General features: G+C 39.6%; 2 protein-coding genes across 2 annotated transcripts; both read right to left on the reverse strand.

Annotated features, from left to right (window-relative positions):
• Positions 1-4,122: 4,122 nt before the first annotated feature.
• On the reverse strand, positions 4,123-10,377 carry LOC136675702 (claudin-3-like). Its single transcript, XM_066652410.1, has 2 exons — positions 9,847-10,377; positions 4,123-5,688 (listed from the first exon to the last, which is right to left on the reverse strand). Exons 1-2 carry the CDS (start codon positions 10,351-10,353, stop codon positions 5,056-5,058), a joined length of 1,140 nt encoding a protein of 379 aa, XP_066508507.1. The 5' UTR covers positions 10,354-10,377; the 3' UTR covers positions 4,123-5,055.
• A 4,255-nt stretch (positions 10,378-14,632) lies between these two features.
• Positions 14,633-15,941, reverse strand: LOC136675444 (claudin-9-like). The gene is made up of 2 exons (XM_066651996.1): positions 15,825-15,941; positions 14,633-15,420 (listed from the first exon to the last, which is right to left on the reverse strand). Exon 2 carries the CDS (start codon positions 15,374-15,376, stop codon positions 14,723-14,725), a length of 654 nt encoding a protein of 217 aa, XP_066508093.1. The 5' UTR covers positions 15,377-15,420; positions 15,825-15,941; the 3' UTR covers positions 14,633-14,722.
• Between the last annotated feature and the right edge of the window lie 7,551 nt (positions 15,942-23,492).

Here is a 23,492-nt window from a genome sequence, read left to right on the forward strand (position 1 = left end):
CTGGATCCATGAGGGAGCAGGGACTAGAAATGACCAGGGACCAGGACCAAATTTACCCAGTCAAAAATAAAAGAGCAGTGTAGCGTTGAGTAGAGTAGGACTATGCAGTGGAAAAGTGCCTTGAGTTGTGGTGGCTTTCGTGATCTGGAACTAATCATCAAACATGACCTTGCTTATACTTGTCAAATGCAATCAGATTATCACAGCAATATGTATGCCCCCTCCCTCCCTCTTTTTCTCTGTATTGTTTCAGAGCCACAGAGAAGCAACAGCAGTGAGCCGGAGGCACCTCCAAGGGGGAGGTAAAACCTAACCCTAAACCTATCCGTAACCCTAACTATAACCTCCAACTTGACGGTATCCACCTATTTACTGTTCTCCTGCCTCTGTGTCCCTCCCACTTCCTGGTCTCCAGCCTAAAGAGATATATACTTGGGGCAGCAGCTCTGAGCACCTCCTCCATTCTCTCCCTGATCTCAGGTGAATGTGTCTCCTAACAAAGACTGTCTCTGTGTCCCTGCCCCTCCAGTATCGGTCATGTGACCAGAGTTTCACAGAAAACACAGCAACGAGTGGCTTGGGTTTCCCTGGGATCTCTCAACTTTCCAAATAACACAACTCTGCCTTTAAACACAAGGCCTGTTTGAGACGGACCGAGCTGGAACTGGTTTAGAGACATAGGCACATGGCGTATGTTAGTTAGCAAAACATTTGCTACAGTGGAATCTTTTTCAGTGGTGTTTAAAAGTTATTGACAAAACCATGACAGGTTTTTAATCAAGACACAGAGCTATTCACATGTTCTTTGGAGGGAAAAGGCATTTTTAGATAATGTAGTCTAAATCTAAATATACAGCTACACCAAAGTTCTCAGAGGGTTCTTTAAGAACAATAAGGGTTCTATGTAGAACCATGATAGAAACATGTGTACCTAAAATGGTTCTTCTTGTAACAATGGAAAAAACTGTTTAGTTCTCTGTATTATTCAAAACAATATATAGAACCATGGCCTTAACTAAATAACCCTTGAAAAATAACTTTCTTAAGTGTTTATAAAAATTATTTAGTGAAATCAATGGTCTTTTTAAAAACTTTATGCTTCCATCTGTCATTTTTATGGCATTAATCAACAATAAAAAATATTTGTAGTTACAGTGTGCAGTGATGCTCAGAGTGGTGTTTGTTCTGAGACCTTTTCAGTCTAAAAATGCCATGTTCTGTGTAAAATAAATGAAGGGAGGTTTATCAACACAGCTCACACACACTCTAGTTTTAATAAATGTTTTAAGCTACTTTCAAGGAAATAAAATTGTCATTTACATTTCTATAGTTGAGTTTGTTTGTGTGTGTGGGGGGGGTGAATTACATGAACAAGAGTAGTACATTTATAATTTACAGTTGGGCAAAGGCCTAACAAACCCCTTAACCCAACACACTTGGGTTAAAACAACTAATGCTGGGTTTGTCCCTATTGGACCGAGTGTTGGGTTGCCAAATTGACCCATATGAATGAATCCATATGAACGTAATCATGGCTAGGTTTAGATAGAACATCAACATCTCAAGCACTGAATTAGTCACCCGTCATTAAAAGATCACTAAGTAGTATTTGTTGTTAGAGCGCAGGAGCAAAAACACCAAACATTACCAAGTGTTCTTTTAAATCCAAAAAAATAATGTTATAAATTACTTTCTGTTTTCTTTCTTTGTATTTAGAGAATTGAACAATTATTAATTATTCTGAGTATTAATAATTATGCCACTGTGACTCAGCATGTGTTGAGTGATGTGTATTGCTTCATGGAGATGAGCTGCTCTTCACCTGTTAAAACCGGCTGAAGTAGCCACACAGTGTCTGATGTCACAGTTTCACTTCCTTTTAGACAGAAAGTTGTTCTCCTTTGATCCTAAAGAATGTGTTTTTCAGGAATACTGACCACCTCCTCCTCTGACAACTTCCACATGATGCAGAAAGACAAGAGCAGTTCATTTGTAAACTATAATTGAGCATATTTAAACCTTACAAACCTCTGAGGTCACTGCTGTCATGCCCATATAAGGAGTTCCAGAGGCTGAGCAGGAATGAGATCACCAAGGAGTCAAAATACAAGTTTTGCTACTTGTAATCAGCCAAAACATTACACTGACCTTGTTTCTGCTCTCCACTGACCACACAGGTCACTCTGTAGTTCTGAGATGATCAATAGCTTATCAATAACTCTGCCTATTTTGTTAGCCATTTTCACCCTGTTCTTCAGTGCTCACACATCTTTAACTTTACTTAAGTTTACTGAAGCACTGAGGTTTATTTTCCAAGTATAAGTATAGTATAGGTATAAGTATAGTATAAGTATAATATAAGTATAGTATAAGTATAAGTATAGTATAAGTATAATATAAGTATAGTATAGGTATAATATAAGTATAGTATAAGTATAGTATAGGTATAAGTATAGTATAAGTATAATATAAGTATAGTATAGGTATAATATAAGTATAATATAAGTATAGTATAGGTATAAGTATAGTATATGTATAGTATAATTATAAGTATAGTATAAGTATAATATAAGTATAGTATAAGTATAGTATAATTATAAGTATAGTATAATTATAAGTATAGTACAGTATAAGTATAGGTATATCAGTGGAGTAGTAGTATATATGTAAGTTCAGTATTTCAATACTTTTTGGGACTATATTGGCCCATGTTTTCGTTTATGAAATGACACCTTAATTAAACTTAAACTTTGGACACACAACTAACTGTATTTTGTGCTACAACTACACTAAAATTAAACTATAGGTATCTTTTGGATTATAATAAGAATAAAGTCTGTTACAATACTCTCAACCCTGGGGATAATATTGTTAATTAAATCAACCAAATGTTTGTCTGTTTCTGTGTTGGTTAATAACACTGTACATAAAAGATAAATAATCATAGAATTAATAAGTAAACTTTCATCAAAATCTTAAGCGCAGGTATAGACCAAATATACATAGACATTTCTGTAAAGTTGTCAGTATAATCACAGAAAATACACTGAAAACAAACTTTAAGTTTTAAATGTACTAGTTTTATTACTAATTTTAAAAAGGCAGAGCGAGTTATTTTAAAGGTTTTATCATTTAGTTTGGCTTTATTTCATCCTGTCATGTGATGAGTGTAAACTAACAAACGGATGTTTACATTCTGTTGATAAGCAACATCCCTTCTGCCTCCCACTGGGGATACTGCATAATTCAGAAAGGTGTAATTACTGATAGTTGCTGGTTTACGGTCTAAGACGTGACATCATGCGATGTCATCATGACTGGATGCAAATATACGTGTAGCTGAGTCTATTTTTAACTCTCTATGATCGACACGTCTAGAAGTATTTTTCTTCAACTGTCTGCCTATAAACACAACACAACCCCGAAGGAGATGATCCTGTATGATCCTGAACAACAGGTGGGGCTGGATGGATGGTAAACTGATACGTTCATGTCTTGCACCACCTTAAACATGACACCATCAATATTTAACATTAACCATCTGTTTAAAGGTGCTACATTTGACTGCTGTGGTCAGGGAGCACAAAGTGATACCACAGTGGAGAACACACCTGCCCAACATCTTTAGTATGTGCTGTGTTTTGAGAATATAAATGTGTACTTTTTAAATCTGTAAATGTACATTTTTAAGCATAGGTCTGATCTAACATACCTTGAAGAGTTTTAATCTAAATATTGTCCTTCTTTAAAACAATTAAAACAAAAATGCTCATCTAAGAAATCTTTATATTCGATGTTGGAACTTTATACAGTTGTGAATGAGTGTAAGGTTACACTGCCCAGCACCACGCATGGGAAAGAGGGGTTTAAAGCCCCTCAGCACTAAATTTTATCATCAGAATCTGACCTCACTAATACCATAAAATCCTCACAGCAAGCTTCCATCTAGTCTAAAGCTGTTTGGCCACATGGTTTATGTATATATGTTTTTTTAGTAATTAATTAAGGATTTTATCAATGACACATGAGGAATGTGGAGATAAGGCAACCACAGACTGCTACTCTAATCTCTCCAGTCTGTATATCACTAGAATTAAAGCAAATGAAATATAATGAGTGGACAATATATTTTAATAAATGCAACATTTATTACACAGTCACACATACATTTCCAATGCAAGCAATGAATACAAATCACTCACTTTCTTCAAAGAACAGTTCAGACAGGACAGTGTGATTCAGGACAGGCACAGCTTGACATGTACGTTCTTCTCAGCCTCACTCGGTCCACAATGAAGGGCTCACATTGTGCCTCCTGGCTTGTTTCCCACTCTCTTTGCCACAAAGCCCTTTGTGTACAACAGAATACAATGTGCCCCAGCTCAGATAACTGTTTATTTCATTGTTTTATGGGTGATCTTTATCATCTTTGACTTTCCCCAGTGCTCAGTGATGAAGCAGACAATACAAACATGTGCGTTTTTTATTAATACATAGTGAAATACATTTTAAAGGAGGATGTTAAACTCTTGAATTGTCTCAGTTTGTCAAATGGCTGTGCTTTATAAATGTTTTTCTAGGAATTACCATTAGAAATCTTCACTGGACATTTTGGGTGTTAATATAATGGATGTATGTGTTTATTGATAGGAAAAACTGTGATGACATTCTGTACCTTCATTTACAATTAACTATTTCATCTCAAAACCTTCATATCAGAGTCTTTGTTTACATCTCAACCAGCGAATGACACTGAAGTTCAGAAAGTCATCGCTTTTCCTTCTTTAACCCCCTTGTGAAGTATAAATATAAAGTCTTTAAGTCTAAGGAACTGGTGATCTTGGTGTTACAGCATTTAGAAAACAGACTTTTTTAAAATGTACAAGTCAGAAGTTTCTCTGTTTCTTTCCACCTTCATGAACACTGTGGTTTTCTGCGTTTCCTTTCATCACAGAGTCTGAGAAGGCAATGACACTTATGTAAATCCTTGTCAAAAACAGAAAAACCCTGAACAAAAACTCTTTAAAAAAGAGTTTTTAAAATGTTCCCCAAACCTCATACATAGTCCCTCCTGTCGTACCCTCTAGCAGCTGTGGACGGAGGGTCGAAACAAGCCGTTCTGGAGGGATTATTATACTTCTTCTCCTGTGGTGGACAGGAGCAGCAAAGCAAAGATCCGCCCATCAGGAGAAGAGCAGCAGCAGCCCAGCCGATATAGAGTGCAGCCCCAAGTTCCCTGCGCTGTGCATCGGTCAGCAAGGGGTTGTAGAAGTCCCTGATGATGCTGTTGGCTGACCAGCAGACAGGGATGAGCTGCATGAGTCCAGCCACGATGAACAGAACCCCAGCCATGATCATCACTTTGGCCTTGGAAACCTCGTCTTCAATGCAGTTGGTGCATTTGGCCCCAGCGATGGACACCAGCACAGCGAGAACCGTCAGCAGAATGGAGATGACGGTCAGTGCCCGAGCTGCCTGAAGGTCCTGAGAGAGGGCCAGCATGGAGTCATAAACCTTACACTGCATCTGCCCCGTGCTCTGGACCACGCAACTCATCCACAGTCCGTCCCAGATGATCTGCGCTGTCACAATGTTGGAGCCGATGAAAGCAGTGACCCTCCACATGGGCAGGGCACAGGACACGATGGCCAGGAGCCATCCCAGGACACACAGTGCAATGCCAATGAGCTCCAATCCAGCAGACATGGTCAGAGTTGGGTTCCCCTCCTTTCTGGTGCTTACAGATGCTCAAGTGTCCGTGATGAGTTTGAGATGGTGAGATCCAACCACTTTCAGCTAATGCCTCAGAGTCAGTGATGTGCAGAAAGAAGTATCCCTTTATACTCCAACTCAGGTAGAGGGGGAGGAGTATTCCTGGTCAGTGACATCATTCAGAGGAAGGTCTTAAGTCTCCAGTGTCCTGGTCCGCTCTGGATCATGGTACAGAAAGTTTTATTATGAGTTAAGAGTAGGAGTGGAAGCCACCTACTTACTGTACGTCCATCTGTAAATATCAGGAGATAAGTCTACTCAGAGGAGGGCAACCAAGCCCAGACCCACACAGTGCATGGTGGTACTGAACATTCTGCCTCACTCCTGCCAAAAAAAATAAATGTCTACAGCGGGGATGCCAGAAGTGAAAGGTTTGCTGAGGGCTTTGTGCCAAAGGGCCAGAACCATATCTAAAACATTGTGAAGGCTGGTTTGTGTCAGAGCAGCAAAGCTGTACAAGCTCAGGTTGTATTAGGTGTATAAATATGTTTGAAAATGTGTTTGAGTAACATATAATCATAATTCAAAATTCATAGTTAGTATTGCAATCACACAGGTCCAGAGACCTGGAGGCTGTGGGTTCAATTCTCACTCCGGGTGACTGTCTGTGAGGAGTGTGGAGTGTTTTCCCTGTGTCTGTGTGGGGTTCCTCTGGGTGACTGTCTGTGAGGAGTGTGGAGTGTTTTCCCTGTGTCTGTGTGGGGTTCCTCTGGGTGACTGTCTGTGAGGAGTGTGGTGTGTTCTCTCTGTGTCTGCGTGGGTTTCCTCCGGGTGACTGTCTGTGAGGAGTGTGGTGTGTTCTCTCTGTGTCTGTGTGGGTTTCCTCCGGGTGACTGTCTGTGAGGAGTGTGGAGTGTTTTCCCTGTGTCTGTGTGGGGTTCCTCTGGGTGACTGTCTGTGAGGAGTGTGGTGTGTTCTCTCTGTGTCTGCGTGGGTTTCCTCCGGGTGACTGTCTGTGAGGAGTGTGGTGTGTTCTCTCTGTGTCTGCGTGGGTTTCCTCCGGGTGACTGTCTGTGAGGAGTGTGGTGTGTTCTCCCTGTGTCCGCGTGGGTTTTCTCCGGGTGATTTGGTTTCCTCTCACAGTCGAAAAACACACGTTGGTAGGTGGATTGGCAACTCAAAAGTGTCCATAGGTGTGCATGTGTGTCGCCCTGTGAAGAATTGTCACCCTCTCCAGGGTGTATTCCTTGCGCCCAGTGATTTCTGGTAGTCTCCGAACCCACCGCGACCCTGAACTGGAGAAGAGGTTACAGATAATGAATGAATGAATGAATATCAAGCACATATATTTCTCTGAGCTGTCTGCCTGAACTCTAAAACATACTAACGTGCTTTAATTACTAATAAAATATAAAATTAAAGTCACTAATAAAATAAGACCATGTCAAAAAAGTCACTAATAAAAATGATGTCGTAGCACAAAATATACACTAATATTATATTATGATACATGTAAACATGAAAGAATTTCATTAGAAATTCTTTATTAGAAGAGTGACTAAAATAACATGACTAGTACACTCAGTATATTTAAATTACATATTAGTAATTAATTCATACAAATTAGTGGTTCCAAAACAGTACACTGTAAGTACACTTTCTTTTTCCACAAGAGATGTTAGTGACTGTGGACATAGTTTATTAATATTTCATATTTAGTGTTTATATATATATATATATATCACTCAATCTTCACTGAGCCATGGAATGTGTGTATGGGTTGTTGACTGTGTATTAAAACAATAGGGGGCCATCTGTTAGCGATTATAACCAAGAAAATTATCTGTTATCCATCTGTGTTATTTAGCACAGTTTTAAGTCAAAATCCGGGAAATAGGATCCATTTCCTACCCTTTCACACATGGGTGCATGATGCACAAACACAAACACACACACACACACACTACATGCCTGTGAGTGTCCTCTAGCTGACTCCTGGAATAAAACTTTCGGTTGCTTCAGGGCATCAACTTTACATGTTCAGTGCTTTTCTAAGAGTTTAACTAAAGCAGCTGGATGAATTTACTCATTAGTAAGTGTCCACACACTTTATGCAAAGGACTGGAGGCTGTGTAGGGAGTTGAGGAGTCATTCATAGTTTGTTTTTCTTTCGTTGGTATTTTTTTTTTCCCTCAGGTCAAACATGTCTCGTTTATTTTGATATCAACTGGTATTTTCTTGATAATTTTTAAACCCACAAGCTTGTTGTGAAATTAAATCTGACATTCAGCACCTCAACAGTGATCCTTAAAACCAACAGGGGTCGGCAACTCCAGTCCTGGAGGGTCACTGTGATTTCTGTGCTTATACACACCTGATTCAACAAATCTGTTAATTGCCAGGTTTATACTTACCGGCCCTCCAGTTCTGGAGCTGTCCACCCCTTCCACAGAGGCCACTTGTGTAGGTAATAAACCTTTGAATATATTCCTATGTTCGGGTTTATCCCGTCACATTTATACTCTTAGCTAATAATTAAACAGCACTAATATTTTCTGCTAAAGATCCTTGCTGCAAAAGTTTCATGACATCATCTGCATTCCTTAAATTCCCTAGGCGTCCAAGACCATGGGTTCAAGTATGTACAGATGGCTCCTCCACATCCAGATACTCTGCGTCTGTCTGAACCTGTGCCAGGTCCTAGTTTTCCAGCATTGGCTGTGGATATTCATGTACTTAGCATTCCCATCCCTATGAGTCTTCCAATGATGCAGTTAAAAGAATGTTTAGTGCTTGAATTTACAGAAATTCATATTGATTAAATGATAATATGTGGGTAAAAATAGGGTAATGTGATTATAACAAGTTAGTCAATAGTAATTAACTGTAGTTGAAGTGAAATATTCTTCCTGCCTGTTTCTATAATACATTCTTTAAGCACATTTCACTTTAAACATCAAGGGACTTGTTTACATCTCAGCCATTGAAATGTTGAACTCTCATTAATATATCAGTCTTTTCACTCACCCACCCTTACCTTCATTAGATGTGACCTCTAAGACCCCATTCGTCTGTGGATTTTATGGGTGTTTGTCAATCACTTCAGTCTGTGCTTGTCAAGCTTTAACCACAGGGATGGGCTTCAGATACAGCCCAGAAACTCAGATAAGGCTCTTCCTTCACATTCCTCAGTCAGGCACCTGGCCTCTGTCTTCGGGCTGAATCAGCTTCATTGTCCTGCTCTGGTTTGGACAGTTAGATTAGGGCTGTAACAAAGGCAAGAGTCTTGTACAGAGAGCTAATAGAACCCTGTTACAGCTAACAGAGAGATGAGTAGAGAACTGCACTGACAGAGGCTCCAACTCAGCACCTCATTATTGAAGGAGGCCTGGAGGCCTGCCATTTTTCTGCTTCCTTTCTTTAAAGGATAAAGTGACATTGAAATTGGCTTTATGTGCATCTATAAAAGAATCAGGAATCTATAAATGTGTTTTACAGTTAAACATTTAATAAAAACATATCAAATTACTTTGTATATACAAAGATTCACTGAAATGTCCAAAAACATAAGCCATGCCTCTTCATCACTTTAGACAACGTTTATTATACAATGATAAAGAACATACTTAAGAGAAATGTGAATGTTAATAAAAAGAAATATACAGTTCTAACAGGCATATACAAAAAGAAAACAACATTTGGCACAAGATTTGTGGCAAAAAAAAAGACATGCAAACATAAATACACTGTATTTCCCAAAGTTTTGCCAAAGCAAATGTGAAATCAAGTGAATTTACAGTCGTGATTGTTACTCCGCTGTACAGTTAACACACTGCCACAGCCCGACTCTTCTGAATGACCTTTGGACGACAACAATAACGAACATTTTTAAGCCTCATGTCCCTGGCCTTAAAACTCTCTGTAAAGATGGTGTAATCAAAGCAGGTGGAAGGTCAAAAGCACACAGGCTCAAAAACATAGTCCTCAAACATAGTCCCTCCTGTCGTAGCCGCTGGGAGCTACAGATCTCGAAGTGGAGTAGACCATCTTGCTTGGTGGAGCGTACCTTTTCTCCTCTCGCGGGGGGCAGCTGCAGCAGAGAATCGCTCCCCCTATTAGAAGTAGAGCGGCAGCCCCCCACCCCAGATAGAGAGAGGCACCGATCTCTCGTTTCTGCGCCTCCGTCATCACCGGATTGTAGAAATTCATAATTATAGAGTTTGCAGTCCAGGACACGGGGATGATCTGCATGACAGCAGTGCAAATGAACGTGATTCCTGCAGTGATCATTACTTTGGCTTTGGTCCCTTCTTCCCCGATGCAGTTGGTGCATTTGGCTCCTATGACTGAAACCAAAATTCCAAGGACTCCCAGCACTATGGAGATTACACACAAAGCCCTGGCAGCCTGAAGATCCGAACTGAGGGCCAGCATTGAGTCGTAGACTTTACACTGCATTTGTCCAGTGCTCTGGACCACGCAACTCATCCAGATTCCCTCCCAGATGATCTGCGCAGTCACAATGTTGGAGCCAATGAAGGCTGTGACTCTCCACATAGGCAGAATGCATGAAATAAGGGCAACTATCCATCCCAGAGTCGCTAAAGTGACACCGAGTATTTCCAAACCGAGAGCCACCATCTTGTTCCCTAGAGATCTGCTTCACTCAACTGATAAGACAACCTGAGGGAGGCTCTCGGTAGTGGCCCAATGATTTATAACTACCTCTGCAGGGGAAGGTGGAGTTTGGAGCAGACGAGGCCTCTTGGGGATTGGTCAGACTTTTCAAAATTATGTTTTCCCTCTTCTACTGCAGTCTTGTTTTGGAAACTCTTTAAATGATTCAACATTCAGCTTGACACAAGAGAAGTGAATTGATAACCAGGTCCCAGGGGCATCGGGTTAAAGAATAACTCATAGGTTACATTTAAACCATAAAACGAACAAAACCTTCGGAAAGAAGTATGACCTGGGAGGCAGGATCTGCAAACATGAACAAACCCAGCGGGGGAATTTATCACAGGGGCAGAGTTGGCAATGCAGACTATCATCCAATAAAAGTGGCATAAAAAGGTCTACGAGCTGAGCAATAACGCACTGATTCATCTATTGACTCTAAAAGCAGAAGGAAACTATTTTGAATAATTTGTTTCCTTAAAGAAAGACCTCAGCATTCCACTCTCATAACTGGAGCACTCATCTTAGTGGTGTCACAGAGCTATTTGGTCTTTTCAGCTTTTTGAAGTTCAGTCTCCTCTATTCATTTTTGTTCAAGTCTGTTCATTTTTGATTTACAGGCCAAAGACCCAAGGGTCACAACTCTGTCAAAAACAAGAAAAAACGTATAATGCTAATTCTGACAGCATTACTATAGTTAGCAAGTAGGTAACATTTTTTCAAGAATCTAGATTAAATATGGACATGTGATGCTTGTACAATACTTGAAATGAAAGCCGTTTTAAAGTGATGTTTCAGTAAAACACTGATTTTGCCATTTTTAATATTTTTTCATTTCTACCCTGAAATCATTATTTAGGTCAGTGACACATCTAGGCTTTCCAAAATTTGTGGGATTTTGAACCATTGTTTTAAATCTAATCCATTGCAAATCAAAACAAAGTTTTATACTTAATACAAAATACTTGACACAAAATTCTGATGGGACACTTTTGCTTTAGCTGATTTGTTTCCATCTAAATTTTACTATTAAACCAGTAAAGTAAGAGTATTACTACAATATTTAGTTTTATAGCATTGCTTACACAAAGACAACCCTGTTATCATCGTTGTCTAACAATGAGAAGCAAATAAAAAAACATTTTTGAGAACATTACAAAAATCATTCATAGCTTTACCGCTTGTGAGTTTAAAGCCTTACTTACAGGTTGAATAAAACATTTCAGAGAATAGAATCATCATTCATTCATTTGTTCTTTGTCTTTTAAAGCTTATCCAGTTCAGGGTGAAACTTGTATATGATACTCATTCATTACACACAGCCTGATATATTTCAAGTGTTTATTTCTTTTAATTTGATGATTATAACTGACAACTAATGAAAATCTCAATTTCAGTTTCTCAGAAAATTAGAATATTGTGAAATGGTTCAGTATTGAAGACACCTGGTGCCACACTCTAATCAGTTAATTAACTCAAACTAGAACTCTGTAGAACTAGACTGAGACTAGTTGGGGAAGACTGCTGACTGACCAATTGTTGTCCAGTTGTCCAAAAGACGACCATTGACACCTTACACAAGCAGAGCAAGACACAAAAGGTCATTGTAAAGAAGCTGTTTACAGAGCTGTGTGTCCAAGCTCATTAATAGAGAGGTGAAGGGAAGGAAAAGATGTGGTAGAAAAAAGTGTACAAGCGATAACCGCACCCTGGAGAGGATTGTGAAACAAAACCCATTCAAAAATGTGGGGGAGATTCACAAAGACTGGACTGCAGCTGGAGTCAGTGCTCCAAGAACCACCACCACACAGACGTATGTAAGACATGGGTTTCAGCGTCGCATTCCTTGTGTCGAGCCACTCTTGAACAAGAGACAGTGTCAGAAGTGTCTTGCTTCCAAAAAGGACTGGACTGCTGCTGAGTGGTCCATGATTATGTCTCTGATGAAAGTAAATTTAGTATTTCCTTTGGAAATCAATGCCACAGAGCCTGGAGGAAGAGAGGAGAGGCACAGAATTCATGTTGGTTGAGGTCCAGTGTAAAGTTTCCACAGTCAGTGATGATTTGGGGTGCCATGTCATCTTCTGGTGTTGGTCCCCTGTATTTTCTGAGGTCCAAGGTCAATGCAGCCGTCCACCAGGAAGTTTTAGAGCACTTCATGCTTCCTGCTGCTGACCAACTTTATGGAGATGCCATAAATTAAGAACAGGACTGCACACAGTGCCAAAGCTACCAGAACCTGGTTTAAGGACCATGGTCTGCCCGTTCTTAATTGGTCAGCAAACTCACCTGACCTTAACCCCATAGAAAATCTATGGCGTATTGTGAAGAGGAAGATCCAACAATGCAGAAGAGCTGAAGGCCATTATCAGAGCAACCTGGGCTCTCCTATTACACCTCAGCAGTGCCACAGATTGATCCACTCCACGCCGCGCCGCATTGCTGCAGTAATTCAGGCAAAAGGAGCCCCAACTAAGTACCGAGTGCTGTACATGCTCATACTTTTCATGTTCATATTTTTCAGTCGGCCAGCGTTTCTAAAAATCCTTTTTTGTATTAGTCTTAAGTAATATTCTAATTTTCTGAGATACTGAATTTGGGGTTTTTATTAGTTGTCAGTTTTAATCATCAACTTAAAAGAAATAAACACTTGAAATATATCAGTCTGTGTTTAATATACAAGTTTCACTTTTTGAATGGAATTACTGAAATAAATGAACTTTTTCATGATATTCTAATTTTATGACCATCACCTGTATTTTCTTATACTTCCTTTGCTCCGAAATGTAACTAACAACCTGGTAAACAAAGGAATGCCAGAGCACTGAGCTCCCAAAGACTCTAAATGTTAGTTTCAATGACGCTATTGAGGTCCCGGAGAGCTATCTACCCAGCAACAAGCCAGGTGCAGTCGTCTCACGGTGATTAGTTTCTGTTACACTCTCCTGCACTGAAGGACAGACACAAAGGAGCAGCAGAAGGTCTAGAACAATGGCTGCATTGTCCATGAAACACAGGCAAAAACTGAATATTTGTCTCCTTAAAAGCAAGGTAGAATTTAGACAATATGGGCCACTTTAAAGTCAGCATGCCTTAGTTATCAATAGCTAGCTTAGCTTGGTGCTTGGTCTTAAGTTTCCTGTTGCTAACCTGTCGACATAGCTTAGCTTTGTCTTATGCATGCTGTTTCTTCTACATTTGGAAAGGCTTGGAGAAGTAAAAAGGAGCTTCCAGTGCTGGATTTTCTCTAAAATGAACTTTATTACTTTCAGATATGGTGTTCTTACCCCTTATAGCCAGCAACATTATGGCGTTATATACCCACAAATAAACTGATAGTTTCATATTCTGCTTTTCAGTTTAACAAATTATAGCACATTCAATTATTGGAAGCATAGATGGCAAAAAATTTAGATAAAGTGCACATGAGTACTTAACAATTGCTGTCTTTAAAGGGAATTACACTGATTTGTGTAGAATTCAGTGGTTTAGATGTAAACAATCAGTAATTATCGTGTTTTTTTAGTTCTTTGTACAGCAAAGCAAATTTCTCCAGTGTACCAAATATAGCTATTTTAATTATGTTCTAAGCTACTAGTAATGAATATGAATCAAAAAGTGAAATAGCATGAAATCTTACTGGTAGCATATTCAACCATTTCATATTGGTTTGTGAGAGCACCACCTGTAATCAACTTGGTTGATTTCTCTTGAAAAGAGCATTTTATACCAAACCACACTCAATGACCTTGTTTACATCTAAACCATTTAATTATGCAACATTTTTTGTGAGTTCATGGAAGTAGCCTTTTGGTAATATTCACATATTCAGTCAAATCTAGAAGAGCCACAAAGGTTATTATATCACATATAAATTTCCCACTGAAAGACCATTTTGTCTGATAGTTAAACATGAATAAATCTTCCATCAATCTATTTGTACTGATATTTTGTACACCACATATGTTCCATCATATCTTTTGTGGCATTTGCTGTCAGTTTCTAGCATGTGCAGTGCATGCAGCCTGCCTTCTGGTCCATTCTCCAGCTTACAGTTGTGTGCAATACTTTGGGCACCCCTGCTCAGGATTTGTATCCTGTACTGGGAATGCACTCATGCACATTGGAATGTATCCTATTATCAGGCAAATAATAATGTGTGTGCATGTGTGATTAGTGCATAAACAAAAACTGAAATAAAAATGATATAAACAATGCACTAAAATTTGCCAATTTTCCCTGAAGAAGTTTGAAAATGGAAACCCTACAAAATGCAATTAGATTAATTGGGGTGCACAAAGTTTTGTACAGCACTGTAAGCCTTACAGCCCACTCAAACATAGTCTCTCCTGTCATCTCCATTCGCAGCCATGGACCTCACCACGGTGTAATCTGTTCTGGCAGAGGCAGGACTTTTCCTCTGTCTGGCAGGACACGTGCAGGACAGAATGGCTCCCCCTAGAATCAGCAAGCAAGAGGCACCCCACCCAAAGTACAGTGAGTTCCCAAACTCCCGCTTCTGTGTCTCCTGCAGAAGTGGGTTGTGGAAGTCATGGACGATGGTGTGGGCTGTCCAGCAGACGGCCACCAGCAGCAGCAGTCCACCAAGAATGAATGTCCCTCCAGCGCTCAGGATAATACGTGGCTTATTTGACGCGTCCGATGTGCAGTTGGTGCATTTCGCTCCAGCTACAGCCAAGGAGATGCCCACCACTCCAAAAAGAGTGGAGACCACAGTGAGAGCACGGGCAGCTTGGAGATCATCAGGAAGCCCAAGCATGGAGTCGTAAATCTGGCAGTGCATTTGTCCCGTGCTCTGGACCACGCAGCTCATCCACAGACCCTCCCAAACCACCTGCGTGATCACAATATTTTGGCCCACGTAGGCTGCCACACGCCACATAGGCAAACAGCAGGCCACCATTACTCCTAGCCAGCCGGCCACAGCCAGAATCAGGCCCAGGATCTCCAGGCCTGCTGAAGCCATTGTCCTTTCACCTTCGTTTTCTGCAGAATGAGGGTTTTGTATACCTGGAAAGGAGGCATGATATTAGATTTCCCAGAACTAGACACTAAGGGTACATCTAAAGTGTACTTTTTAATTACTGAACATAATTGCAGCATGTTTCAATCATTGAACCTGGTTGTTTTTTGTATTTTTCAGTATAAAGTAAAGTAATTGCACCTTAAGACCACTGCTGTATTTGTGACAACACAAAAACACTAAGACAAAACATTGTAAGAATAGTTTCATTAAAGTTGCATTGTATTTCACATTGTTTATCGTATGTAGAGGTATATTATGTCTTATTATTGCAATGTGGTGACACACCAGAAACAATTAGGCCCAGCACATATTGTCAATAAATAAATCAATCAGATCAATCAATTCAACTGTTTCTAACTTGATAAATGAAAACATCCCTGTACTTTACCTTTCGCTCAGACACCGTGGAGCCTGCAGTCCTCTGTGTCCTTGATGCAGCCCTTGGAAAATAGCAGTGATATTAGATCTCCCAGTGGATGAAGTGTTCTTAAAAGCAGACTGCTGATAGAGGGAGGGAGAGATGGAGACAGAAAGAGAGAGGGGCAGAAACAGATTCTACCTTCTTTATACTCCTATGAAGTTCGAAGGTGGAGTCAGAGCGGCATGGCATCATCTTTGCACTGGTTTAAAAGCAAAATACTTCTACTGTGATCGTCCTTGCAATATGGTGGCACCGACACAACCAAACAACTAGGGTTTTCAACACATGATGGGGTTTATATGCTAATAACCCCTTAAAATGCAAGCTTATGCCTGTTATTTATCTATAACTGCCATTTAACTTATTCAGTATTCACTGAATATTCACTGCAACAAATGATTCAAATGTATAACAAATGTATAATCCATGTATAATTTGGAAAATAGCTGCTATGCACTGTTAAATAGCTTCTATAATCGATTTAGTATCTTCCATGGCTGGTTCAGTATCTTTGTAAAATGGATCCACCTACAGACCCTCAGAGTTTAAATGTAGCATCCATGTACAGCGCAGGTGAATTAAAGTGATGAAACAAGCTATGTGCTGAGCTCTGTTGCTTTGTTTTAATAGTAAGGCTAACAACAGGCAGATAAACACCACACACTCACTCCAAAGGATTAGCTGTTTAATCCACCGTCACTAGAAAATCATTAAGTTTGAGTTTCAACATGTGTTCTTTATCCTGAAGTTAGCTATAGATGCTGTCACCAGGCTAAAAGGAGACACAGCTGCTTTCTCATCTGTGCATTTCTCCTGTTAACCTTGAGGTAAAAATGTTGAGTTGCCTTCTCAATAAAAGGTGAGCAGAGCCAGGACAATTCCACTCTTTGTTTCTGGAAGGAGTAAGGCATGTTACTTGATCTCAGATTATCTTCACTATGTAGCCATGCAGAATTCCTCTAGTTTAGACCTAAAAGCTGAGTTTTGACAGATACACTGGACTTAAATTATCCTCAGGAATGCACCAACTTATACACACACCTTCACAACACACTAACACACCACCATCACGTCGGTGGCACTCTAACGCTGAGAATGATCCACCACCCAAATCATAACTGTTCTTTGGGGGATGGGACCATTGAGGAGCCGGATATATGGTGACTAACAAAGTATGCAGAGCAACAGATGACTACACTCTGTAATTGTAAACCTACAGAATGACCAGTGTGGTCAGTGGAGCTGAGAGAATGGTTAATCAGTACAGAAACAAGGAGAGTGTGTAGCAAATGCAGAGTGGATTTTGAATAATAGCAGCTGTCCTGATTGGATGAGTAGGTTTGACTTTTACTTTGAACTCTAGACGCCACCAACAGGAAGAGTGCGGAAACTGCAGGAGGAGAATTTACATTGAGGCTAATTTTGAAGGTGTGAAAGCTTCACAATAATAATAATAAATATATATATGTTATCTAAATTCATTTTAAGTCATAATAATAAGAATGTATGACTCCGTATAACATAATTATGACCATGCATTTCATAGCCTCTTAGTGTATTATATCGCTTGGTACTTCACAGGAAAGACATTCCTTCCTCCATGAAAAATTTGCTTTTTTTTTCGCTTCTTCTCAGACATTCTAGAGGTTTGTGGCTAAGAACAGAGAGGCTGTGATAAGACCTGTCTGTGACATTTGAGTAATCTTTGACAATCATTAACTCTGAGCTACAGGCAGAAAAGAATGGAGAAAAAAAGACCTTTTGAAGTACAACTTTTGAGAGTCAAGGTGGGCATTAGTTTCAAGCCAAAGCAGCACACGTGCATTTAACAGGAAATTACCAAAGCCTCAACAAAGAATAAGCCTTGAGTACAATATCAGTTTTGAGCTTGTATGGTCTGCAAGCTTCCTTTCTTTTTGGGAGTCTTGCTTTCAGTGTTTCTCAGAAATCCTCATGGATACTTTCCATGTGCTTTTTTTTACTCCAAGTTTTTGAGTCTATTTCCAAAAAGGGTCTCTTTAATAACTCCACATCTTTTCAGACCCACAGTGTTGAGATTTCATAGAGGGAGAATTGATAGAAACCTGTGGATTTCTTCAGATCTGTCACCTGTTTTTCAAAGACAAAAGCTTTAAAAAAATAAAATAAAAAATTATAAACTGTGTTTTTTGTCTCCTGAACTCCCCCTCCTGCTGCTGAGTGTAATTCACTTTTAAGTACTGTTGTGAAAGTCTCACACACACCCATCTCTCCCTCTCTCTCTCTCTCTCTCTCTCTCTCTCTCTCTCTCTTTCTCTCTCTAATTCTCTCTCTCTCTATCTATCTCTAATTCTCTCTCTCTCTCTCTCTCTCTTTCTCTCTCTAATTCTCTCTCTCTCTATCTATCTCTAATTCTCTCTCTCTCTCTCTCTCTCTCTCTCTCTCTCTCTGTGTGTGTGTGTGTGTGTGTGTGTGTGTGTGTGTTTGTGAGTTATTACAACCATAAATTGTAACTTTGGTGGTACAATGCATGTTATTCACTGCTCCAACTTGTGTCCTCATATCTGTTTCAGCTCATTCTACTGTGTAAATTCAGTCCAGTATTAATCTTGTATGACTGCTCTCTCACTCACCCTCTCTCTCTCTTTCTCCTCTATGCTGTTTCTGCCATAATGTCTGTACTGGAAATAATACTGGCTAAATACTGGAAAGAATACTGGCTAAATTCTTCTTTTAGCAAGGTAACCACCCATGAGATATGTGCTTTAAAACATTACGCGTTTCTCGCTAGAGCCCTCTGTGTCATGATAGGGAAAGTTGCTTAGTCCAGTAAACCAGCAGTGGACCTGGCGTAGCTGCCACAGAGGCTCTGTTCTCACTTTTACAGCTCCCTTTAACATCACAAAAACCTGTAATTTCAAGGTAGAAATACTACAGTGTTCCTTTACATGGGTTTATTCGTCTCACACAGTTATTCAGAGTCCAATTTTCTCTATAATTTTATATCTTTTTAAACACTTGCAACAACTCTTTTCTTTTGGGTTATTTTCAATTGACCTTCTTCCTTGGTATTAACTTTAACATAACACAATGGCATAGACACAGACAGTTTGTTTGAAGTATGTTACTGTAGTGTCTTGGCCATGTTTCAGCACGGTAACAGGTGCAGGAGAGGTTCTGGAGTTAGGACATGTTCTGACTTGTGCAAATGAGTGGTGGATGTGTGTTTACAAAGTGTGGGAGTAGGAACCTGCTCTGCGTGTCTTTATTTCGGCTGGTGTCTTTTCATTAATGAGTGATAGCCAGGAGCAAACACACTGGAGAAAAGGTCACTGGAGAACCTGGGACTCATAACATATGTTAGGAGAGGGGTCTTCCTTAATATATGTTTAGCTTTTATTTTTAATTCGGTTCAAGTTGATCAGAGTCAGAGTCATGATCACTTTACTTTGGCAAGTCATGGTGGAAATGTTTAGGTCTTAGCTGCTACTGAATAATCTGTTGTAGACGGAGAAAGATTTATAGCAGACACTTGTATTCATAGATTTATTGCAGACATTTCAGTTATTCATAATTTAACATTGATCAGTGCTATACACTTCATTTAGAAATGAACCTGAATTGTAACTGATTCAATCTGCATATTTATTTTTTGTATATGTGTGATGTTGTCCACAGGTGTGAGTGTGTAAGTGACTGGGTGAGTGTGGGGAGTTGTGTGAGTGAGTGTGACAAATTGTCCAAATTTATGAGTGACTGGGTGAGTGTGTTCTTGCTCTGCACCAATCCATATAATGTGTGTCTTAAATTAATTGCATCACAATTACAAACATATTACAATTCCCTTAATTCCAGAGACAAGAGTTTTTAAGGTGTAAATGAATTCAGCGGTTGAGATATGAAAAGTCTATCATTTGCATGTTAATAGTGAGTCAGGCTCTCCCTGTGGACATTTTCTGATAGAAGATGCTGGTCCAGTTCCAACTACCTTCAGAATAGTTTAGCAATGTAGCGGTTTCAGATGTCTGGTTCCTATCACCAGCACTGTGAACAAATAAAGGTTGCATCTCTCTAGAATGGAGCATTTATATCAGTGCACTCTTAATGGCTTTGTTTAGTTATGGCCCACTAAAATTGTGTGTTATTGCATGGGTTCTGTACATGTCTCCGCATGTTTTCTTTCTGTCAATAAGAATTTCCCACCAACATTTCCATTTAGAAGTAAACCATCCAGTTCTGGCTAATTTGAATTAGGTTGTCTCAACATGCTTGATGAGGCATTTTCAATGAGGCTTACGTAACCATATCATATCATAACACATCAGTAGAGCACAATGTCAGAGTGTTTTAGATTGTTTTATCAATGGTTATATATGGTAAATATATTAATTTTTTTTATAAAAATGTACCTTACAGATTTGAACCCTTTGGGGTAGATTTGAACACCTGTGGACAATTTCACACACTCACCCAGTCACTCACACCTGTGGACAATTTCACACACTCACTCAATTACTCACACCTGTGGACAATTTCACACACTCACCCAATTACTCACACCTGTGGACAATTTCACACACTCACCCAGTCACTCACACCTGTGGACAATTTCACACACTCACCCAGTCACTCACACCTGTTGACAATTTCACACACTCACCCAGTCACTCACACCTGTGGACAATTTCACACACTCACCCAGTCACTCACACCTGTGGACAATTTCACACACTCACCCAGTCACTCACACCTGTGGACAATTTCACACACTCACCCAATTACTCACACCTGTGGACAATTTCACACACTCACCCAGTTACTCACACCTGTGGACAATTTCACACACTCACCCAGTCACTCACACCTGTGGACAATTTCACACACTCACCCAGTCACTCACACCTGTTGACAATTTCACACACTCACCCAGTCACTCACACCTGTGGACAATTTCACACACTCACCCAGTCACTCACACCTGTTGACAATTTCACACACTCACCCAGTCACTCACACCTGTTGACAATTTCACACACTCACCCAGTTACTCACACCTGTGGACAATTTCACACACTCACTCAGTCACTCACACCTGTGGACAATTTCACACACTCACCCAGTCACTCACACCTGTGGACAATTTCACACACTCACGCACACACACACTCACACCTGTGGACAATTTCACACACTCACGCACACACACACTCACACCTGTGGAGAGTTTCACACACTCACCCAGTTACACTTGTGGATAGTTTCACACACTCATCCAGATACTCACACGCTTACACTTGTGGATTGTTTCACACATTCACCAACACGCACTCAATCCTGTAGACAATTTCACACACTTTGCGGTTTATATACAATATTTCTTAATATTTTTGCAAATATATTTGCATTTGCTTAAAATTTAATTCCACCAATTTTGTGAAATCATATATATTTTCATATGAACTAGTCATTCCTCGTATTTAGAGGTTTAGTGTTTATTGTACAGCATTACAGACTTCCTTGACAGTGGTGGTGATAGGAACCAGCAGTTAGTACCAAGCAGATGCCAAGTGGGTGCATGCACTTAGCATCATGCTAATTGGTTTGGGATAAGCTTCCAGTACTTGTTAGCTACATTAGCCTCATCATCGCCACATGTCTTGACTGATCGACTGAGGGGGTTGATCCTGGGAACGAGATTACTAGCCAAACAATAGCTTTAATGTGCACCATAATTGCTATGAGACGTGAGTATCTCACGTTTCGGCTCCGTGAACAGTTGACGTTCCACTGGTCATCTTTCCTCGGCTCCTTAATTGTGGAAATTCCTTCCCTGTGTCCCTGCATGAGGAACTCTATCCAGCGAACCAAAGCCAGGGAGATTTTAATGAGCTGCCTCCTGAAAAAGACTCTTTATTGTCCTAAAGGCAGTTTTGGCTTCTGAACAGTGCTCTCTTTCTTTAATGAAACAATCAGTATCCCTTACTCTCTCACTCCCTCTCCTTCCCTCTTTCTGGAAAACTTAGAACCTGTGAGCTTTTTGTTTTTGACTTTTTTGCCCCCCTACTACCATGTCCCCCACAGCAGACGCTCAGAACATCCCTTAAAGCATTAAGGACTGTTAACTGTTGTAGATCCTGCTACAGAGGCTTTTGGAAACACCTCTCTATTTCCTCTGGACGTCCTGTAAAAGGTCAGCACACTTTCTGATGCTTTAATCTGAGTGGTTGTGGCAAGGGTTAGCAATGATATCATTGGTAAATTTTGTGGTGGGTTTTAGGGGGTTCATGGTGCTGTATGTCACTGATTATATGAAGGAAGGTCTCACTAATAGGAAAGTGTGTGTTTAAGTGAAAGATTTGGACAATGGGATGTATGATGATGTCAGAAAGTTATGGTATCTGCTTATGTTTGTGTGAAGAGAAACTATAAACCAGTGTTAATGGTAATTCAGAATAATATATAATATAATAGGATAATATAAAATGTATTTTAGATATAAAAGATACATTTTTTGTCTTTGGGAGGAGCTGTATGTTTAGGCTCTACTTGATTTTCTGCACAAGTATGTTCACTTAGCTTTAAATTAGTTGTAGTCCTATAAATATATCTGTACCCTTATACAAATATAATATACACCTCTATCTGAGGCTGATGAAGATGGATAGAGTTCAGGTGACTATATTTTATAAATTTTTATACACTGTACAAGAATGAAACTGAGATTTTGCCCTGGCTTTCTGAAAGACTGTGAGCAATTAAAGCACAATGTAATGAGGTTAAGCTGCATGCCCAAAAACTTAGACATGTCCAATAGATGTAGATACAGTTATTAATTAGACAATTTGGCTATTGTCCAGTGTGCACGTTGTGAGCACAGGTGTTCAACTGCGTCATATAATGCAATGTGTTGGAGTCGTGTTGGGGATCCGAAACTAACTCAAAAATCAGTAACTGCCAGAGAAGTTCTTATATCTTACTGATGAAGCAATATCTTTTGTATTTTTGAATCAAAGATTAGACAAACACTCATACAGTGGATTATCATGCTCTACATTTTGTAGTTTAAAATTAATATCACTGAGAATGTGTATAGCAGTTTATCACAGACATAACAGGAAATGATTATGTACAAGTTAAGCTTATGATCATATCTTAAAACCACAGTTTTTCTGACGCCTGTGGTTGGTTTTGGGGTGTTTAGATTCGCATGAAATTTTAGATAACCACTGTGTTTGAATTTATTGGAACAGCATGAGTTAGAAACTATACTCATCTCAAAGTTAGAAACTTCTCATGTCAAAAACTCTGTTAATTTAGATTTTCGTCACACTACGGACACACCTTTCCACCTAAGTTTGCTTGAGGGTGAGGGCTTTGAGACACACCTTTTCAGGTCTCACAACCCGTGTAATTCTTAGCTTTATAAAAAATTGCTCTTCTGTCTGTTTCTGCTGCAGATATTTTTTTTTCCTGTTAAAAAAATGTGGTCATATTTTTACACTCCAGTAAACCTGAATAAATGTTTCTGTGTATAGCCACCCAAATACAAATATGTCCCAAAATAGGTATTAGGTGGAAACTATGGGCAGTTAAACCAACTGTGACTCATGTAGAGACCAGTTTTGTGAGTAAACAAGAAACCTTAAAAGCTGTGAC

The sequence above is a fragment of the Hoplias malabaricus genome, chromosome X1, assembly GCF_029633855.1.
Source record: "Hoplias malabaricus isolate fHopMal1 chromosome X1, fHopMal1.hap1, whole genome shotgun sequence".
NCBI classification, from domain to species: domain Eukaryota; kingdom Metazoa; phylum Chordata; class Actinopteri; order Characiformes; family Erythrinidae; genus Hoplias; species Hoplias malabaricus.

What these genes read in the sequence shown, in the direction of transcription:
- LOC136675702 (XM_066652410.1), bottom strand. Translation starts at nt 10,353, where the DNA reads ATGGTGGCTCTCGGTTTGGAAATACTCGGTGTCACTTTAGCGACTCTG. An exon ending in CTCTCTATCTGGGGTGGGGG is followed by an intron (nt 5,689 to 9,846) that starts GCTGCCGCTCTA and finishes GCTGGATTGGAG; the next exon opens with CTCATTGGCATTGCACTGTG.
- LOC136675444 (XM_066651996.1), bottom strand. Translation starts at nt 15,376, where the DNA reads ATGGCTTCAGCAGGCCTGGAGATCCTGGGCCTGATTCTGGCTGTGGCC.